The sequence below is a fragment of the Mobula birostris genome, chromosome 19, assembly GCF_030028105.1.
Source record: "Mobula birostris isolate sMobBir1 chromosome 19, sMobBir1.hap1, whole genome shotgun sequence".
NCBI lineage: Eukaryota > Metazoa > Chordata > Chondrichthyes > Myliobatiformes > Myliobatidae > Mobula > Mobula birostris.
The window spans coordinates 47,069,481-47,088,887 of record NC_092388.1 but is presented as its reverse complement, the minus strand read 5'-3'; the positions used below and the strand labels follow the sequence as shown (position 1 = coordinate 47,088,887).

Genomic DNA, 19,407 nt, shown 5'->3' with positions numbered 1-19,407 from the left:
ATAGATCCTGTCTCTCAGAATCCCCTCTAGCAACTTCCCCATCACTGATGTTCAGCTCACTGACCTGTAGTTCGCTGGCCTGTCCTTACAACAAGCACCTTTCACAATCTCATGATACAACATTTTATAGCTAATGAAGTACTTTTTAAATGACTTACTGATACAAGAAACAAAGCCAGCAGTTTACACACAAAAGCCTTCACAAATAATTGACTATATCCTGAAGAGTCCTGAAGTGTCTCAGCCCAAATCATCAACTGTTTACTCTTTTCCCTAGATGCTGCCTGACCTGCTGAGTTCCTCCAGCATTTTGTGTTTGTAGCTTTGAATTTCCAGCATCTGCAGACTTTCTTGTGTTTGTAACTGACTATATAATCAGTTTTAGTGATGTTGGTTGAGGACTAAACTTTGATCAGGATGCTGGAGAGAACATCTCTGTCATTCATCAGTGCACTTCACTGGACTTTTGTCACAGCTGCCTGAGAGGGAGACGTTGCTTCTTCACTTTAATACCTCATGCAAAAATCTTCATGTTCCCTCAAATCCAAATGAAGCACCTGTCTAGACTTTGTGTTATGTCACTTCCTTCAAAGTCAAAAGTGCTACATCAGAGGCTTCTCGATACTGTTACAGTAGCCCACTCCACGTCCTCTTAGTGTAATGAATTAAATTCAAGAAGTGAAGCAAATAAGCTAAACTGTATGTATGTTTCCAATTGTCTAAGGTACTCCTCTAAGAATGCAATCTTTAACTTCTATTATTTGCTGTAAAACTATTCTGCCATGTTTTTTCTTCGCAGTGGAATTTTCCCAGTGCCATGCTCACAAGAAAGGCTGGGGCAGCCTTGGCCGTAGGCTGCACAGTAGTGGTGAAACCTGCTGAAGATACTCCCCTGTCTGCATTAGCACTGGCAGAGGTGAGTAAAGAAGATGACAGTCAGAGAAATTGTTGTAACTACTTTGGTTTGTTTACTTGTCATGGTAGATGAACACTGATGAACCCCTCAGTCAGTCTCCTTTCCACATAATACCTTGCTTTTACTAACTTTCCAAGAAATGTAGAACACAAAACAATTACATCTAATGGGATAGTTCCCTGTGTGTGGGGGGGGGGGGGGGGGGGGGAGGGAAGTGTCTTTCAAAGTAAATTTTATTATCAAAGTACGTATATGTCACCATATACACCCTGAGATTCATTTTCTTGTGGGCATACTCAACAGTTCTATAGAATAGGAACCATAAAAGAATCAACAGAAGATCAACCAGAGTGCAGAAGACAACAAACTGTACAAATATAAATAAATAGCAAGGACATGAGATAGAGTCTTTAAAGTGAGATTGTAGGAACGTTTCAGTGATTGGGCAAGTGAGTGCAGTTATCTTCTTTTAATCAAGAGCCTGGTGGTTGAGGGGTAATAACTGTTCTTGAACCTGGTGATGCGAGTCTTGAGGCTCCCGTACCCTCTACCACAGGGGTCCCCAACCTTTTGAGCACCGCCGACCGGTTTAATATTGACGATGTTCTTGCAGACTGGCCGACGGGGAGGGGGTTAGTGTTCAAGTTCAACAGTGCATGACAGGGAATGAGGAAAGGTGCAGCTGACTCATATCGTTTCATATCACCAAATCACATTGTTTCCGCGCGTCCCGATAGCAGATGCTCGTGGCCCGGTGGTTGGGGACCACTGCTCTACCTGATGGCAGTAGTAAGAAGATATAGAGAGAGCATGACCTGGGTGGTGGGGATCTCTGCTGATAGATGCTGCTTTCCTACAACAGTGTTTCATGTAGATACTTTACTATGACATTGTTTCATGTGGATGAAATTGTTTCATAACTATTTAGGCAAATACCATTAGGCTCCAACACCAGTCATAATTTTGCAAGATAATGGAATTGCTTTCCATATCAAATCATCCACTGTATTTGACTGGCATCTATCTAATGCCCTCTTGGAAAACTGTGAAATATCCCATATCTTCATCAAGCTGCTCTACCAAAGACATCATTCTTCTTGGGGTATGCAAATAGATTATCTACTGCCTCAATATATGCAAATAACTGCTGTCTGTGCTTAAATAACCCCATTGTTAGATATTAGATATTTTGTGTATTCCTTCACAGATATTTGTACCAAATCCCTTTCAAGTTCCTGTCATCTTGGTCATTAGAATACAAAGACATTTTAACTCTTTTGGTTATTTCATCTTAGGCTGGGGAATTGGTTTTGTTAAGCTTCTCTAATTTATCTTCAGGTCCTCAGTGGGAGACCTAACCAGGGTACAGCTCTCCAGTGCCTTACCAAAACTTCATGGAACCAATCATTTTTGCCTGTAAAGTCTCCTGTAGAAGTTGTTAAATCCACTGAAGGATCGGGATGCATACCCTCAGTTGGTAGCTACACAGTTCAGTAAAACTGTCAGAAAGCCTCCTTGTGCTTGCTCATTGGACTTGCTCCATCTTGCCAATTGTAGATAAATGCAAATATCTTTGCTAGCACTTTCACAGAAATATCAAAGTTTGTGCATAAACAAATTGTGAATAAAATTTTTTTTCAAATGTTTTTGTGAGAGAGAAAAAAAATCTTGGATTTTACAACCCAGGAAAGGTTTATTTACAGAATATTCAGGTTAAATAAGTTCTGTTTTTCATTTTGTCTGTTACAAAGGGGGAGCATTTGTACAGTTTCAGTGTTAACATTTCTTTAACGTTAATGCAGTGCACTGAAGTTTCCTGCCTTGCAGCTTGCAGATCAGGCTGGGATCCCTGCAGGGGTTTTCAATGTTGTTCCCTCCTCCAAGTCCAACACACCCGCTGTAGGAGAAGTGCTTTGTACTGATCCTCTTGTTGCTGCAATCTCTTTTACTGGTTCCACAGCTACTGGAAAGGTGAGTGTTTTCATGCCTTATGGTGGATTATTGTTCTGATGTATTCACGGTTATTTTACACATGAAGTTTTTGAGAAAAGGTCTTTTGGAAAATGTCAGTTTCTATTTGATCTGCATTGTGGTTTTATTTTATTGTTGGAACTGGTTGAACTGGTTTCAGAAATACACATTAAAATGTTGTAATTTTTAAATAAATTTTTTAACAACATAAATAAATAGTGCTACACTTGTTTCAACCAGTGTAATGTGTAATGTTTTTTATATACATATGAAACAGGAAAGCTGGGGCAGACCTAAATAATGCACAAATCTTATGTTACTCTTGTTAATTATTACAAAGCCACTGAATCTATACACTAGGGCAACTTTTGAAATCTGTAATACAGGTACTAAACACAGCAGCAGATAAATTAAAGTAATCCATAGGACCTGCCAAATAACATTTTCAATCAAGGGATATGTGAGGTGGTACCTCAGTGATATTTTTTTTGTTCTGCTGTATGCAGTTCTAATATCACCGTTGTTCAAGCACAAGTATCGTAGAAATTTAAGGAATAAAAGGGGTCTTACTTCTCATCTCCTGCTCTTTATCATTACCGTTACATTTCAAGTTTTCTTCCGAGTGCTTTGTAAAACAATGGATTTTTTTTTTGTTTCCATTACCCATTCAGACAGAGTTCCAGACCTCCTTCCATCCACAAGTGAAAATGTTTTCCCAGTAAACTTTCTATCATTGCTCTTAAACCTAGCCCATGGTTATTAAATTCTCTGCAAGAAGAAGTAAATCATTCTTATTAATTCTGTCGGAACCTTTCTTCATTTTTATTATCTCAGTGCAGTTTTCCCTTGACCTCTAACGAAAACATGGCCAGCTTAACAACATTTTTTCTCCATAACAGAATTTCTGTAATGATGGCTTCATCTACCTAAATCTCCTCTGCACTATTGTTACTTCAAACACATCCTTCCTGTTCTGCAGTGACCAGAACTGTAAGCAGCACTCTAAATGTCACTAGTGATTGGGGGACCACTTTGTCGAGCACCTTCGTTCCATCTGCGACAATCCCCGTTCCCACATCTCTGTCCATGGACTCCTGTACTATCAGAATGAGGCCACTCTCCGGTTGGAGGAGCAACACCTCATATTTCATCTAGGTAGCCTTCAATCTGATGGCATGAATATCGATTCCTCTAATTTTCCCCCCTCCCCCTTCCCTCCTCTTCCGTCTCTCACTCTGGCTTCCCTCTTACCTGTTGTCTTGTCCTCATCTCCCCCAGGTGCCCCCCATTCCCTTCCTCCCATTATTCTTTCTCCTCTCCTATCATATGACTTCTCTGGCCCTTTACCTTTTCCACCTATCACCTCCCAGCTTCTTATTTCATTCCGCCCCCCCCCCCCCCCCCCAACCTGGCTTCACCTATCCTCTTCCAGATTGTACTCCTTCTTATTCCGGCTTCCTTCCCCCTTCCTTTCCAGTCCTGATGAGGGGTCTCGGCCTGAAACGTTGACTGTTTATTCCCTTCGATAGATGCTGCCTGACTTGCTGAGTTCCTCCAGTACTTTGTGTGCATTACCTTGGACTTCTGGCATCTGCAGAATCTGCAGAAATCCTTGCACTTATATTCTGTTCATCACCAATATGGGAATTTTTCCCATTATCTTTACCGATTGGAGAACATGTACCCACCCTTAAGAATTCTGCTGCTTATTGTGTATTATCTCTTTTCGTTTACACACACAAAGTATTCATTTAATTCTTCTGATTGAATTTGCAACTCTACTGATTGACCAAGTCCATTTATATCATTTTACTATCTACAATTTCCTTCCTCGCTTGACTACAGAATGAATTTATACTGTAAATTATCTACAAACTTCTTTTGGTTACAACTCCTATTTTTAAGTTTGATTATTGATGCTACTAAAAACAAAGTACCAGGTGGCTTTCACGTCACTAAATCAACTGTTGATCCTGGCTTCCTGCCACTGAGGTAATTTTGGATCCAACCAGGGACCTCAAGACTTGTCCCATCTCTCACTTTGCTCCCAATCAAAGCTCTATTTCCTCAGATTCTTGACTTTTTGTACACGCATATTGGAAATATGGTCCAGATAAAATTACGAATATGCATTACATTTTAAGTTGCTGCAATTGACAATGGGCTTCTCTAGTTTAATGGGTGTTTTACTCCTTTGTCTAATCTATAAGACCATAAGAGATAGAAGCAGAATTAAGCTATTCAGCCCATCAAGTCTGCTCTGCCATTTCATCATGGCTGCTCCATTCTCAGCCCCAATCTCCTGTCTTCTCCCCTGAACAAGGACTCTCAAGTACCTTTGCACCTTGGATTTTTGAATTTTTTGCCCAATTAGAAAATAGTCTGCTCCATTGTCCCTTCTTCCTCAGCGCGTGACCATACACTTCCCAACACTGTATTCCATCTGCCACTTCTTTGCACTTTCTCTTAATCTGTCCAAGTCCTTCTGCAGTCTCCCTGTTTCCTTAACACTACCAGTCCTTCCACCTACCCTCATCTCGCCCACAAACTTGGCCACAAAGCCATCAATTCCATCATCCGAATCATTAACACATACTATAAAAAGAAGGGTCACAACACAGAACCATGCAGAACACCACTAGTCACTGGCAGCCAATCAGAAAAGGCTCCGTTTATTCCCACTTTTTGCTTCCTGCCAATCAGCCAGTCTTTATCCATACTTGTATCTTTCCTGTAATACCACGGGTTCTTATCTTGTTAAGCAGCCTCATGTGTGGCACCTTGTCAAAGGTCTTCTGAAAATTCAAGTGCACAACATCCACCGATTCTCCTTTGTCTATTGTGCTTGTTATTTCTTTAAAGAATTCCAGCAGATTTATCAGTTAAGGTTTTTCTTTAAGGAAACCATGCTGAATTTGGCATATTTTATCATGTGCCTCCAAGTATCCTGCGACCTCTCAACATCTTCACAACCACTGAAGTCAGGCTAACTGGCCTATAATTTCCTCCTCCTAATTTCCTCCCTTCTTGAAGACTGGAGTGACATTTGCAATTTTTCAATCCTCTGGAACCATGCTAGAGGCTAGTGATCCTTGAAAGATAATTATTAATGCCTCCACAATCCCTTCAACTACCTCTTTCAGAACTCTGGGGTGAAGTCCAGGTGACCTATTTACCTTTAGATCTTTCAGCTTCCCATGCACCTTCTTCCTAGTAACAGCCATTGCATTCCCTTCTACTGCTTGACATACTTGAACTTCTAGCATATTGCTAGTGTCTTCCACAGTGAAAACGGATGCAAAATACGTATTCAGTTTGTCCACCAAGTCCTTATCCCCCATTACTACTACTCCAGCGTCATTTTCCAATACCTACTCACTCTCACCTCTCTTTTACTCTTTATATAGCTGGAAAAAAATTCAGTGTTCATGTTTCATCTTTTCCCTCCTTATGGCATTTTTAGTTGCCTTCTGTTGGTTTTCAAAGCTTCCCAATCCTCAAACTTAACACTAAAATTTGCTCTGTTATATGCCCTCTCTTTTGTTCTTGTGTTGTTTTAGACCCTTGTCAGCCACAGTTGCATCATCCTCCCTTTAGAGTACTACTACTACTACTACTTTGGGATTTATCTACCTTGCGCTTTCCAAATTGCTCCCAGAAATTCTAGTCATTGCTGTTCGGCCAGTGTCCCCTTCCAATCAACTTTGGCCAGCTCCTCTCTCATGCCTCTATATTTGTCTTTACTCCACTATAATGCTTCTCTTCTCAAATTGCAGGGTGAATTATATCATATTATGATCACTGCCTCCCAATCTACCTGCGTATTGAGATCCCCGCTGACTTTCATAATATTGTGTTTTTCCTATGTCACCTCTTTCTCAGGATTTAATTTCATTTTTCACCAGCAGAGCCTCCCCACCCTTTCTGCTTACCTGCCTGTCCTTTTGATAAAATGTGTTTCCTTGGGTGCTAAGCTCCCAACTATGATCTTCTTTCAGCCACAACTTAGTGATGCCCAAGTCACACCTACCCATCTCTAATTACGCTCAAGATCACCTTCCTTATTCCGTATACTGTGTGCATTCAAATATAACACCTACAGTCCTATATTCACCACCTTCTTTGATTTTGTCCCCGTGTTACACTGCAATTCATCACGCTGACTCTACTTTTGCCCTATCAACTGCCCCATTCTCAGCCCTATCACTCTGGTTCCCATCACACTGCCAGATTTGTGTGAACCTTCCCCAACAGCTCTATCAAAACTGCCCAAAAGCATTTTGGTCCCCCTCGGGTTCAAGTGTAACCCATCCCTTTTTGTACAGGTCATTCCTTCCCAAGAAGCGATCCCAATGATCCAGGAATCTGAAGCTCTGTCCTCTTCACCAGTAAACAGATTACTGACAGTTTCAACATCTACAGAGTGGATCATTGATGCAAAAAAAATAGATACTTAGAATGAGAGTCAAGACAGAGTTGGGAATGATTCTTGTGCCTGACTGTAAACACATCAGCAATGTGATTGGGTGTATTGGTGGTAAGAGAGCGTGCTTGAATAAATTCTTATATGTGTGTGGGTAAAAGCAAAAACTTATACAGGGCAGAAGTTTGAGATGAGTATTTCATGTCAATGCAGAACGTGTATGAGGTACAATTTGGAACCAACACAATGATAAACTCGTGTTTGTTCCTTCTAAGCTATTACTCAGATTCTGTCATCAATTAAGACTTGGATAAGATTAAATATAAGAAAGAAACACCATTGATACCAATTTCAAAATGGCATCAGTAGCAGATCATTAGAGAGAGCCCGAAAAGGGTTTTCAAAAGCAATGGAACATGCAGGCCAGGCAGCTTCTAGTGAAAAGAGTGAAATTACTGACCATAATACTGGTCTTGGGATCAGAAGTCCCACAGCAGCATTATGAAAAGATTGCGTGAGCAATTTACTGACCATTTCCAGAAGGGAATGTCCACTTGCAAGTGACAAAATAGAACCAACATCCAACATAAAATTGATTACAAGTGAAGTTTCATTAACGGTGACAAGCTTAGTCTCTGACAAGTTATCATTGAACCTTTCAGATCCTGCTACGTCATGCCTGTGATACTGTAAAGAAAGCTTCTATGGAGCTGGGTGGGCTGGCTCCCTTCATCGTTTTCAACAGTGCTGACTTGGATCTGGCTGTAGCTGGGGCAATAGCTTCTAAGTTCCGAAATTCTGGACAGGTGAGCAGCATGGTGCAGACAGAGGATGTTTCAAGAATGTTGCTGTTCATCTTTTAATGATTTAATAAGTTGTTTTAGATTCCATTGGACCATTTTATATTCCTGAATTAAAATTCGGGCTAAATACCTTGTTAGAATGTTTGAGACTTTGTTTCAAGGTACAATCCTGTTTTTTTAATATAATGCATTCTTTACCCAGTAAGTCGTGGTCACTTGGCTGCTATCATAAATCACTGAATACTGCAACTTAGTGGGTGCAAGTTAAATAGCTCACTTCCAAATTATCCTTAATTTAGGTTTTTAAATATTTTTAAAAAACACAGATGTGTGACTAAGAGGGACTTTTACTGGAATTTATGCAGAATTTGTATCACAGAAAACGGGGCAGTCAGATCAGAAGATTTGTTTGCGGTATTGATACTCTACTTGTGGGGGGAGGAATGAGTTTGACCTTCTGTTGATAAGTGAAAACCATTTTTAATGCCACTCGGTGGTGGCAAGGGTTCGACCCTTTGCACACACCACTTCCTGAAACTTTGATAGAGTAGATTTGGGAGAATGTTTCCACTGGTGAATAGGAAACAAAAACTAAAGCTGACAAATAGAAGATCGCCAAAGCATCCAGTGCACTATCTGTAAAAGAGTACAGTTCCCACTTTATGCATCAGTCACTTCAGAATCCAAGGAATTAGTGTGGAAGTTAAGACATTCTTAATCCCTGACTAAGAAGAGATGAATTAAAGATAAAGGAAAAATGGTTGAACAATATGCTAATAAATTCCAATGATGTGAGAAAGACAGGACCTGTACGCAATGTAGAGCAGTTATAAATTTATTAACTTTCTGGCCAATTGTTTTTAATTGCCATAAAGCAGTAATATATAAAGAGCACTGAACCATTTCATTTTGAGTAATTGAGGTTACGTTTCATATTTTCAATAACTAACTTACTTTTATGTCATCCATTGCTATCTGGAATCTTGCATGTTTAAATAGTTATATTTTGCTGCTTTCAATTTGCAAATATAGACCTGTGTGTGCGCAAATCGGTTCCTGGTGCAGGAGGGAATCCACGATGCGTTTGTGGAGAAGATGGTGAAGGCGATGCATAGAGATTTGCGTGTTGGAAGTGGATTTGATGAACAGACTACACAGGGTCCTCTAATCAATGAAAGAGCAGTGGTAAAGGTATGCTTTCAATCAAGGCGTATTTGAAAAACATATTTCAAACTCATTCTCTAGAAGATTTGCAAAAGATTTTCTTGTTATTCTGACAAAAGCTCTTAACAGAAATGAGTAACGGAGGTTACCATTTCTAAATTAAGTGACAACAAATTGCATTTGTAATGCATTTAACACAATAAAATGTCTGGTGATACTTCAGTAGAGCATTAAAAAACAAAGTTTGGCCTTGAGTCACAAAAGCAGCTATTAGCAAGGTACCTCACTATCTTGAGAGGAACTAAAGGGAATCTAATATTAACATCAAAATAGCTGAAACCAGGCCTCTAATGACAGGAAAGACTAAACATGGAGAACAGGAGTCTCAGCTGTAAGAAATTCCAAGGCCATTGAAAGAAGTGAATGGTTAAAAATTTTAAACTAGTGCAAACCTCTCTTTATTTCTGTTTCAGGTAGAAAATCAGATAAGTGATGCAGTGTCTCGTGGTGCCTGCGTTGTGACGGGTGGAAAGAGACATAGTCTTGGAGGAAGCTTCTTTGAACCAACTCTTCTTTCTAATGTGACAACAGACATGCTCTGTGCACGGGAGGAAACATTTGGTCCTTTAGCACCAGTTCTCAAGTAAGGAAACCTTTAATATCTGTATTTGAGATCTGTTGAAAACAAGGTATTAGGAATATATTTTAAAAATATCTGCCTCAAGAGTGCAGAAGACCCTACCCTAGACTCAATCTTCTGCTCAGGTTGTAGGCTGGTGGTTTTCTTGCAACGAGGAGCCTGCTTGCCCGTGTCTTCCATTTTTATTTACACTGGAGCATCTGCCTGAGGTGCAGAAGGAAGCCACTAGGTGGCAGTCCAGTCTCAGAATATGACTATTCAGTGGTGTGTGAAACCCTAATGCCCATAAATTCAGCTGCACAGGCTTTCCTTGTCAGGGTGCAAAGTAATTACAGCTTTCTATATCAAATGGGGACTCTGGAATCTCAGCAAGGATTTTCCTCTCATAAACAGGTCGACCTTCACTAATCTGACTGCCTATAATCCAGTTCCTTCGATAATCCGGCACTCCTCAGGTCGACCTGTACTACACTTCCGTGGACGAGTCGTTTTCTAGATTCATCTGATGAAGATTGAAGTTCAAGTATCATTCAACCATAGATGAGTACCCATGAATACAGCCAAATGAAACAGCGTTCCTCTGGGGCCAGGGTACAAAATATTGTACTAACAGTTATACACAGCATATATATAAAAACCCAAGCCCTTGAGTGACATGTCCTGTAAACTGATGGTGACAGGTGTTGTTGCAAGAACAAGCAGTTCTCAGCAGTCTGCAGGTAAACTTGTGTACACACGCGTGCAGTCCAGCTTGTCTTCTGCTGAGCAAACACGGGAGGGTAGCATTGACGGGAGGGGTTAGTCCCCAATCCTGCAGAGATGCCACGCCACACTGTGCCTCCCCACCTGCACTGTTGAAACAGGCAAGCCCTCAGCATGAGGCTCACTATGACCAATGCCACACAGCTCCCCCTGCCGTCAGTCTCTCCAGTGAACTGGACTTGCAGTGTTATACACTGGCAATGTCCAGCAGGGTCTTGCGATCTCAAGAAAAACATCTAAGACAGTCACTACGCAGCACATTCACACAGCGACTCTGATGCCTTCCTGTAGCAGGCAGCAATACAGTCCAACTCCCAGCGGCGAGCATCTGGCTGGTGAGAGCAGAACTTGAAGTTCTTAATGTCCACTGTTGTTGTGCGATTGTTAATAAAATTTTAATCAAAAACAAAAACACCTTTGGTTGGGCTCGGAGAAGCTCCTGTATCCGAGTACGCTGCCATCTTATTGGAAATTGAAAGCATTTCTTGATCAAATTGCACATTGTTCCATAGAATGCCCTTTGCTGGTCACTTACTGCAGGTGAACCAGCTTTTCACAGCTGCTGCTTGTTGGAAACAGTGCTGAAGCAATTCTGAAGCAACTAACTCATTTAGGGTCATTCCCTCTTCCCAGCCCGTTGGGGAGAGATCACACTGAGAATGGGATTCCTGTTTGGGAGAAAGGCCTTGCCTCAAAACCAATTCAGTAGCTCCTGATGCCTTAACATTACAGAACTTCCAAGAAACAGGCTAGCCATGCACAATGAACAGTTAATACACCTTCAGAAGAACTGAGGAAATTGGAGACATCTCATTGCCAACATGCCACGTGCAAAAATACTAAGTAGTTTAATTGAGATACAATGTTAAATCCATGCATTAAGAGGGTAAAAGTAGAACAGCCATTGTAATGTATTATCAGTTGTAGTGTCAGATGTTTGCAACTGCATGGCCACTGGTGGCTGTAAACAAACTATAGTTGTGTTTATGTTGGGATTCAATGAAGGAAAATTATTTGTTTTTTTTATGATAGCTCCATATGTTGTGCACTGTTATCACTTCAATTACCTTAAAAGTAATCTGGTTATCAAGGAGATAAAGCAGTATTTTTGCAGCAGTTCAAGGGCTATGGATGCAAATTCACTAGCAAGTTTCAAAATTGGACTTTATTAATTTATTGAGATACGGTGCGGGATAGGCCCTTCCAGCCATGTCGCCCAGCAACGCCCGATTTAATCCGAGCCTAATCACAGGACAGTTTAAAATGACCAATTAACCTACCGACCGGTACATCTTTGGACAGTAGCAGAAAACGCACACTGTCGCGGGGAGAATGCACAAGCTGCTTGCAGGTAGCAGTGGAATCTGCTAGCAGGAAAATGAAATTATATGCGAAATACAAAATACTGTGGGAACTCAGCAGATCAGGTAGCATCTATGGAGGGGAATAAACAGTCGACATTTCTGGCCAAGATCCTTTATCAAAACTGGAAAGGAAAGGGGAGAGATGCCAGAATAAGGTGGTGAGAGGAGGAGAAGTACTAGAAGCTGGTGGGTGATAGAAGGAAAAGGCAAAGGGCTGAAGGGGAAGGAATCTGGTTGGACAGGACAGTGGACAACATGGGGATAGGGGAAGGACGGAGGTGAGAAGGGAAGGAGTGAGAGAGGAGACAGAATGGAGAACAGAAAAAGCGAAGAAGTGGAGAAGTTACTGGAAATTAGAGAAATCAATATTCATAGCAGCAGAGACCACAGAGAGGGAGCAGTGAGAGAGGGTCTCACTGAATTCCTGTCGAAGAGAAGACTTAAACTTCAGGCTGGATGCAGTTCAAAGAGACTTTGCAGTGGAGCAGCAGGTCATAGACCCGAGATTCTGCAGACGCTGGAAATCCCGAGCAACACACAAAATGCTGGAGGATCTGAGCAGCTCGCGCAGCATCTGTGGAGGGGAACATACAGTCAAAGTCTTGGCCAAGACCCTTCATCAGGACTGGAAAGGAAGGGGGGAGAAGCCAGAATAAGAATGTGGGGGGAGAGTAAAAGCTGGCAGGTGATAAGTGAAGCCAGGTGAGAGAGAAGATGTCTGGGTGGCGGAGGGAATGAAGTGATAAGCTGGGAGATGATAGATGGAAAAGGTAAAGGGCTGAAGAAGAAGGGATCTAATTGGAGAGGAGAGTGGACCATAGGAGAACTATTATCATAAACTCTAGTGGAATTTGAGTAGACCATGATCATGAGTTCTATAATTATGGGAGTAAGAAGCAAAAGTTAGTAGCACTAATTTATTAACTGTTTCAAAGAGGCACAGGCAGGGTGAATGGCCTCTTTCAGGATAGTGGGACATTATGGATTTGTGATGTTAATCTCTAGCATGTTTCTTTTTGTGTCTGTGCCCTCAATACCTCCCTGTGCAACTGGATCCTCGACTTCCTCACTTGCAGACCCCAGTCAGTTCAGAGTGGCAACAACATCTGCACGTTCTCCATCAACACAGGTGCACCCCAAGGCTGTGTGTCTTTAGCCTCCTGGCCTACCTACCACTGTGTGGCTAAGCACAGCTCCAATACCGTATTCAAGTTGCTGATGATGCCACTGTTGTAGGCCGAATCAGCATACAGGAGGGAGATTGAAAACCTGGCTGGGTGGTGCCACAACAACCACCTCTTACTCAGTATCAGCAAGACCAAGGAGCCAATTATTGAATTCCGGAGAGGAAAACAGAGGTCTATGAGGCAGTCCCCATCAGAGGATCAGAGATGGAGAGGGTCAGCAGCTTTAAATTCCTTAGTGTTGTCATTTCAGAGGACCTGGGCCCAGCACTTAAGTAAGAAAGCACAGCAGCACCTCTACTTAGGAGTTTGCAAAGATTTGGCGTGACATCTAAAACTTTGACAGATGTGTGGTAGAGAGCATTCTGACTGATTGCATCACAGCCTGGTATAGAAACACCAATGCCCTTTAACGGAAGAGCCTACAAAAAGTAGTGGATACAGCCCAGTCCGTCATGGGTAAAGCCCTCCCCACCATTGAGCACATCTACACGGAGCACCATCACAGGAAAGCCGCATCCTTCAGGGACGCCCACCGCTCAGGTTATGCTCTGTTCTTGCTGCTGCCATCAGGAAGAAAGTACAGGAGCCTCAGGACTCTCAGCACCAGGTTCAGGAATAGTTATTACCCCATCAGGCTCTTGAACCAAAGGGGATAACTTCACTTGCCTCATCACTGAAATATTCCCACAACCTATGGACTCGCATTAAAGGACTTTTCATCTCATATTCTCGATATTTATTGTTTATTTATTTTAATTATTTACTTTTATATTTGCACAGTTGTCATTTGCACACTGGTTGGTGCGGGCTTTCATTGAGTCTATTATGGATCTATTGAGTTTGTCCACAAGAAAATGAATCTCAGGGTTGTATATGGTGACATAATATGTACTTTGATAATAAATCTGCTTTGAACTTAAAATGGCTGAATGCTTTGCAAATTTATGCATTACTTTGGGTTTAAAATAAAACATTTTTATTATTATAAAAGTTTGTTTTCTAGGCAGCAGTTTGGTGTAATTGAATTCAGAGTTGAAGGAAAGTTGTGGGCAAGTGTAATCATTTTCCTTAGCTCCATCATTGGCCAATGGCTTCTGTTACAAGATATAAGATCCTGTGAATTCTTAATTACAGGTTTAAAACTGAGGAAGAAGCGGTTGCCATTGCTAATGCTGCTAGTGTTGGTCTGGCTGGTGAGTCAATTTCAGTGTTGGCATTCTCTGTAATTAGAAATCATGCTGAACAATAACAATTGTACAGTTACACTTCTCATATTCAATTGTTTGCCAATTTACAGATATGATAGGTTAATTGTAAAGGTTGTGATTTGTTTGATTCTGTTATCCTGAGCTAAAAGCTCTATAGTGATTTATAGAAATAAGTTTTTGAAACAGTATATCACTGCTTTTAAAAGTTTTGTTATGTTCTGTGTCTCTTTCAGGTTACTTTTACTCGGAAGATCATGCTCAGATCTGGAGAGTTGCTGAGCAGCTTGAAGTTGGCATAGTTGGAGTTAACGAGGGGCTGTTATCCACCCCGGAGGCACCTTTCGGGGGCGTTAAACAGTCTGGACTTGGCAGAGAAGGCTCTAAATATGGTGTTGATGATTTTTTGGAAATCAAATATGTGTGTTTTGGAGGATTATAAAGCAGTTGGGTAAATAGGGAAGTCACGTCAACAGTATTTCAATCAGTTAATTTACTTGAGCCTTTATGCAGAGAGTCTTTCCGTTGGCCATAACACAATAAGTTATAATTAACATAGCACCTTTTTTTAAAGCAAATAGGAATCATGCAGAAAATTTGTAGGAAAGTTTTTTGTATTTTAATTACTAGAAAGTTAAGGTATATTTTTCACACTGCTGAATCAAGTAATTCTGCTAAATATTGGTTTGCACTTTTTTTTTGGAAATGTTTATGAATATTTTAGGAATTCAACAATTTACAATCATTGAGTAGGTTACCCATTAGGTATTTAAATAGTTTTTGAATTTTACTCTAAGCTTCAGTCTGCGTTGTTTTGAATTTTACCCTAAGCTTTGGGTTGCATTGTTTAAGATCCCGTTTTGATGACTTCTTACTTTTACAAAAAATGTGATAATGTTTTATAATCGTGCATTGAATTTAAAGATAATTAACTGCCAAAATGTTTTCATAGAATTGTAATTACTGTCATTTTAAATTATTTTATTTGCTGTGTCAAATATGTTTGCAGTTAATTTCCATAAGACATAGCAGAATTAGGCCATTTGGCCATTCAGCATTAAGGTATTGCCAAAATCTCTAAGATATTAACTGCAACAAATTAGTCAATTAATATTTATGTTTGAACATAAACATAGAATAGTATGTTGTAGCCTTCATATTTTATGTGCAAATATAAATCTGATTTTAGAACAATTTGTGTAGTTATGATCTGTTCCTTATTTGACTGAATTACGGACCTTGCCTACAAGACAGAGAAGAAAAAATACTGAAGAGAAAGTACAAGAGAGTAAAAGATAAAGAATCAATATTGTTTAGGCTATGTTTGTTTCAGTGACTCCTGGATACTTGGGTTAGCCACTAATTGGTAATAGGTGCATTATTTGTATTAATTTAGTGTTCTTATGCAAAATAACCTGCTTGGCAATGGCAAAACCCTAAAACCTAAATACACATTCAAGTTTTCTGTAGTGTAAACCTTAAGGCCTTTCCATCATTCAAGAGAAAAAGGAATGTGTATATTTTAACAAATACTGGATAATTCCCTGTAAAGGAATGTGAAGAACAAATCTAGGGAACATGGTATCCTCTGCTACTGGTCTAATTGTGTTCTATTTTGACCTTCTGCTGGTACTATTAGAACAGTTTTATGTTCATAATTCCTCCAAAGCAGCAGAAAATATTACCATGGTACACTGAGTAGTTCAGGCTAAAGAATTTGTAAATTTATTGACAACTAAACTGTACAGAAGCAAAATTAATTCGGGTTTGGGATCAACATAGAAAATCACTGGTGCATGAAATTTTCTTAATCACCTGTTACTTTGAGGGTGCACATTTTTTGTTCTGGAATTCTTTAAATGATGTATAATGCCATTGATGCAAGTATAATTGGGAATCTGATTCCACTGGAATATGAAGGAACATTTAAAGCAGGAGGTGCTGAATTTACCAAAGCTATAATTTTTTCATATCAGGATACTGGAGGATAGAATGGTCAAAAGGCAATGAAGTGCATCTTATTCTGTAGATTAAATTACTTATCGTTCATCCAAATCCTCAAGGTAACTCATCCACAGCAAAAAGCATTTGGCCTGCCTTCTCCAAACACACAGTTCTAGGCTTGTGAGAGGATATGTAGACCTAACAAATTAATTAAATTTCTTCAACCTCCACATTTCTTCATGTAGTTTAAAAAGCCAGCAGGAACAGATTCATACAATGACACGGAGTAATAAAAATGCTTCAGCAAGAGTAATGGAGTACTCACAGGGAAAATGCCCAAGATATCGGGCAAGAGAATGTCCTCTTCCCAACTCAGTCTCTCAAGTAGCCTATCATTGGCTGCTGGGGCTTGCTCCTCTAGGGGGAGTTGCAGGGAAACACAGAACTGAAGACACAGACATTTAAAGGGAGGCACTGGCAGTTCATTTGCCACCAGTCATATAAGCCTGCCGGTTGTTTATTTCTTTGACTTTTATTTTTGTACACTGTAGTTTAAAGATCCCATAACACTGTTGGAAGAGCATGGCAATCCATTATCCTGTTTGGTGTCTATAACCCAATGCATTAATCTCCGTGTCCAGTCCCTCCAGTTCAGAAGATATAAAAAGTAACTCATCCAGTTGCTTTGAGGGTGGCACTTCCAGAAAATGCACAATATGTATCGGGAGTAGTTTCTCACTGGGGACAATTGCATAAATTCGGAGGGGAATTATTAATTGTTCCTCCATCCTCAATTGTAACAATTATACCAAATGAGGTTTCTAATTTGAATCAGTAATTCTTCCTACAGCTTTGTTTTTTTAGTTTTTCATCTGTATGTTGACCTGACCAATTGGTCAACAGGTTTTGCACAGGAAGATTCCTGAATATATGCTTTATAGCACAAATGGTTTTCATGGTTACAAACACAAAGAACTTTATTTTAGCTACATTTAATTTTGCAGCCTTAATGTTTATCATTAAATGCCTCATGAGGTTTTTCAAATGCACTTTATGTTTGCTAGACTGTAAACATTATCAAATGATATTTCAATGTAAATAGAGAAAGCACTTATAGAGGTTTGATCCAGGTCCCTTTATGTTGCCGCTGCTGACTTATCTCACATTTGCACACAGAACTAACAGAAATGGCTGGAATCACAAAGCTACAGGAAGCTGACATGAGTCTTTCAAGGGATACAATCTGGCAAACCATTCTGCAGTTAAGGATTGCTCATCGTAGTGAACCTAACCAAAATTTTCAACTTTTCCTTCAGACCTTCCATTAGTCTTTTCCAGAGTACACCAAAATTCTGCAGTTTAAAAAATGCTTTACTGTCTTTAGAATCATCCACTTTTTTCTCTTCCTCTGCTCTGTTGGGAAAAAAAACGCTTCACCAATAAGCCTTCCAATTCAGCATATTTATCTGTTTTTGGGATGATAATTTAAAGATACTCCATTTTTGAGTGAGCCATTCATACCAGCTTTAAAGTTCTCGGTCTCGATGGATTCTCTGCTAAACAGTATGTTCTGATCACTCTCAAACTCTGATTCCGATACCATTAGACTCGAATTGTGTTCAGTGCTTTTGTGTTTCACACCTAGAACAGAAAGACTGTACTCACTTTTATGATCTGGTATTAACATCTGGACTGATTGTGCCTCATTTACATTATAGAGAAAAGAATTGCAATACAATTTTTCACACCAAGAGTACACAAGGCATCTCATAGCCAATGAAATGTCTTTGTAGAGAGGTCACTGTCGTAATTCAGAAAATGTAGCAACCAATGATATAATGATATTGCTAAAATGCTACAATAACAATATCCTGGAAAGGATCTGCTGGCATTGGAGAGCGTCCAAAGGTTTACAAGAATTGTCCCAGGAATGAAGGGGTTACCATGAGGAGCATTTGATGACTCTTACACAGTACTCAATGGCATTTAGAAGAACGAGAGGGAGTCTCGTTGAATCCTACCAAATATTGAAAGGCTAGATAGAGTGGATGTGGAGAGGATGTTTCCAACATTGGAAGAGTCTGGGAGTAGAGAACACAGCCTCAGAATAGAAGGGTGCCCCTTTGGAATGGTGATGAGGAGGGATGTTTTTAGCCAGAGTGTTGTGGATCTGTCGAATTTATCGTGTGGAGGTCAATCCACTGGGTATATTTAAAGTAGATGTTGAAAGGTTCCTGATTATTAAGGGCATCAAAGGTTACGAGGAGAAGACAGTAGAATGAGGTTGGGAGGGAAAATAAATCAGCCATGATCGATTGGTAGAGTGGACTCGATGGGGCGAATGTCCTAATTCTGCTCCTCTGTCTTATGGCTATGACTAATACTTACTAGTGATATTAGTTGTGGTGTGGGTTTTGCCAGGGTACAAGGGAGAACTCTCCACCCCTCTTCAAGATGGCCCTAGGGGTGAGGGGGTGTAATTTATAGTTTCTAATGATATTAGTTGTGACATGGGTTTTGCCAGGATACAAGGGAGAACTCTCCACCCCTCTTCAAGATAGCCTGGGGGCATGTAATTATAGTTTCTAATGATATTAGTTGTGAGGTTTGTTTTGCCAGGATACAAGGAAGAACTCTCCACTCCTCTTCAAGATGGCCCTAGGGGTGAGGGGGTGTAATTTATAGTTTCTAATGATATTAGTTGTGAATTGGGTTTTGCCAGGATACAAAGGAGAATTCTCCATTCCTCTTCAAGATAGCCCTAGGGGTGAGGAGGCGTGATTTACACTCAAATCCAAAGGATGATTCCCTTATCAGTGCACTGACCTTCCTACTGCAGTAGAGCATTTTCCCAGATTATATGCTTATGTCCCTGGACTGGGACTTGAAACTTAAGTGAAAATGCATGAGATCTGCCATATAACAACTGCCTGACATACTGAACCTCCATTGAGTTGGTAGGCATTGTGGCCTCCACTGGCAATAAAGCATAAGCTTTCTTCTAGTACCTGATGGCTATTTTGATATT

General features: G+C 40.3%; 2 protein-coding genes across 5 annotated transcripts in view; one reads left to right on the top strand and one right to left on the bottom strand.

Annotated features, from left to right (window-relative positions):
• aldh5a1 (aldehyde dehydrogenase 5 family, member A1 (succinate-semialdehyde dehydrogenase)) overlaps window positions 1–15,629 on the top strand; it is a 32,429-nt gene extending 16,800 nt beyond the window's left edge. The window contains exons 4-10 of the mRNA XM_072283553.1: window positions 800–916; window positions 2,744–2,887; window positions 7,973–8,116; window positions 9,146–9,304; window positions 9,751–9,920; window positions 14,365–14,423; window positions 14,672–15,629. Of these exons, the coding sequence (XP_072139654.1) occupies window positions 800–916; window positions 2,744–2,887; window positions 7,973–8,116; window positions 9,146–9,304; window positions 9,751–9,920; window positions 14,365–14,423; window positions 14,672–14,877 (999 nt within the window). The 3' untranslated portion in view covers window positions 14,878–15,629. The remainder of the gene's footprint in view (window positions 1–799; window positions 917–2,743; window positions 2,888–7,972; window positions 8,117–9,145; window positions 9,305–9,750; window positions 9,921–14,364; window positions 14,424–14,671) is intronic.
• A 516-nt stretch (window positions 15,630–16,145) lies between these two features.
• The window catches only part of LOC140212579 (dyslexia-associated protein KIAA0319-like), a 76,181-nt gene continuing 72,919 nt past the window's right edge, over window positions 16,146–19,407 (bottom strand). For all 4 annotated transcript variants that reach the window (XM_072283548.1, XM_072283552.1, XM_072283551.1 and 1 more), the window contains exon 21: window positions 16,146–18,020. In XM_072283548.1, coding sequence (XP_072139649.1) covers window positions 17,842–18,020 — 179 coding nt within the window. In that variant the 3' untranslated portion in view covers window positions 16,146–17,841. The remainder of the gene's footprint in view (window positions 18,021–19,407) is intronic.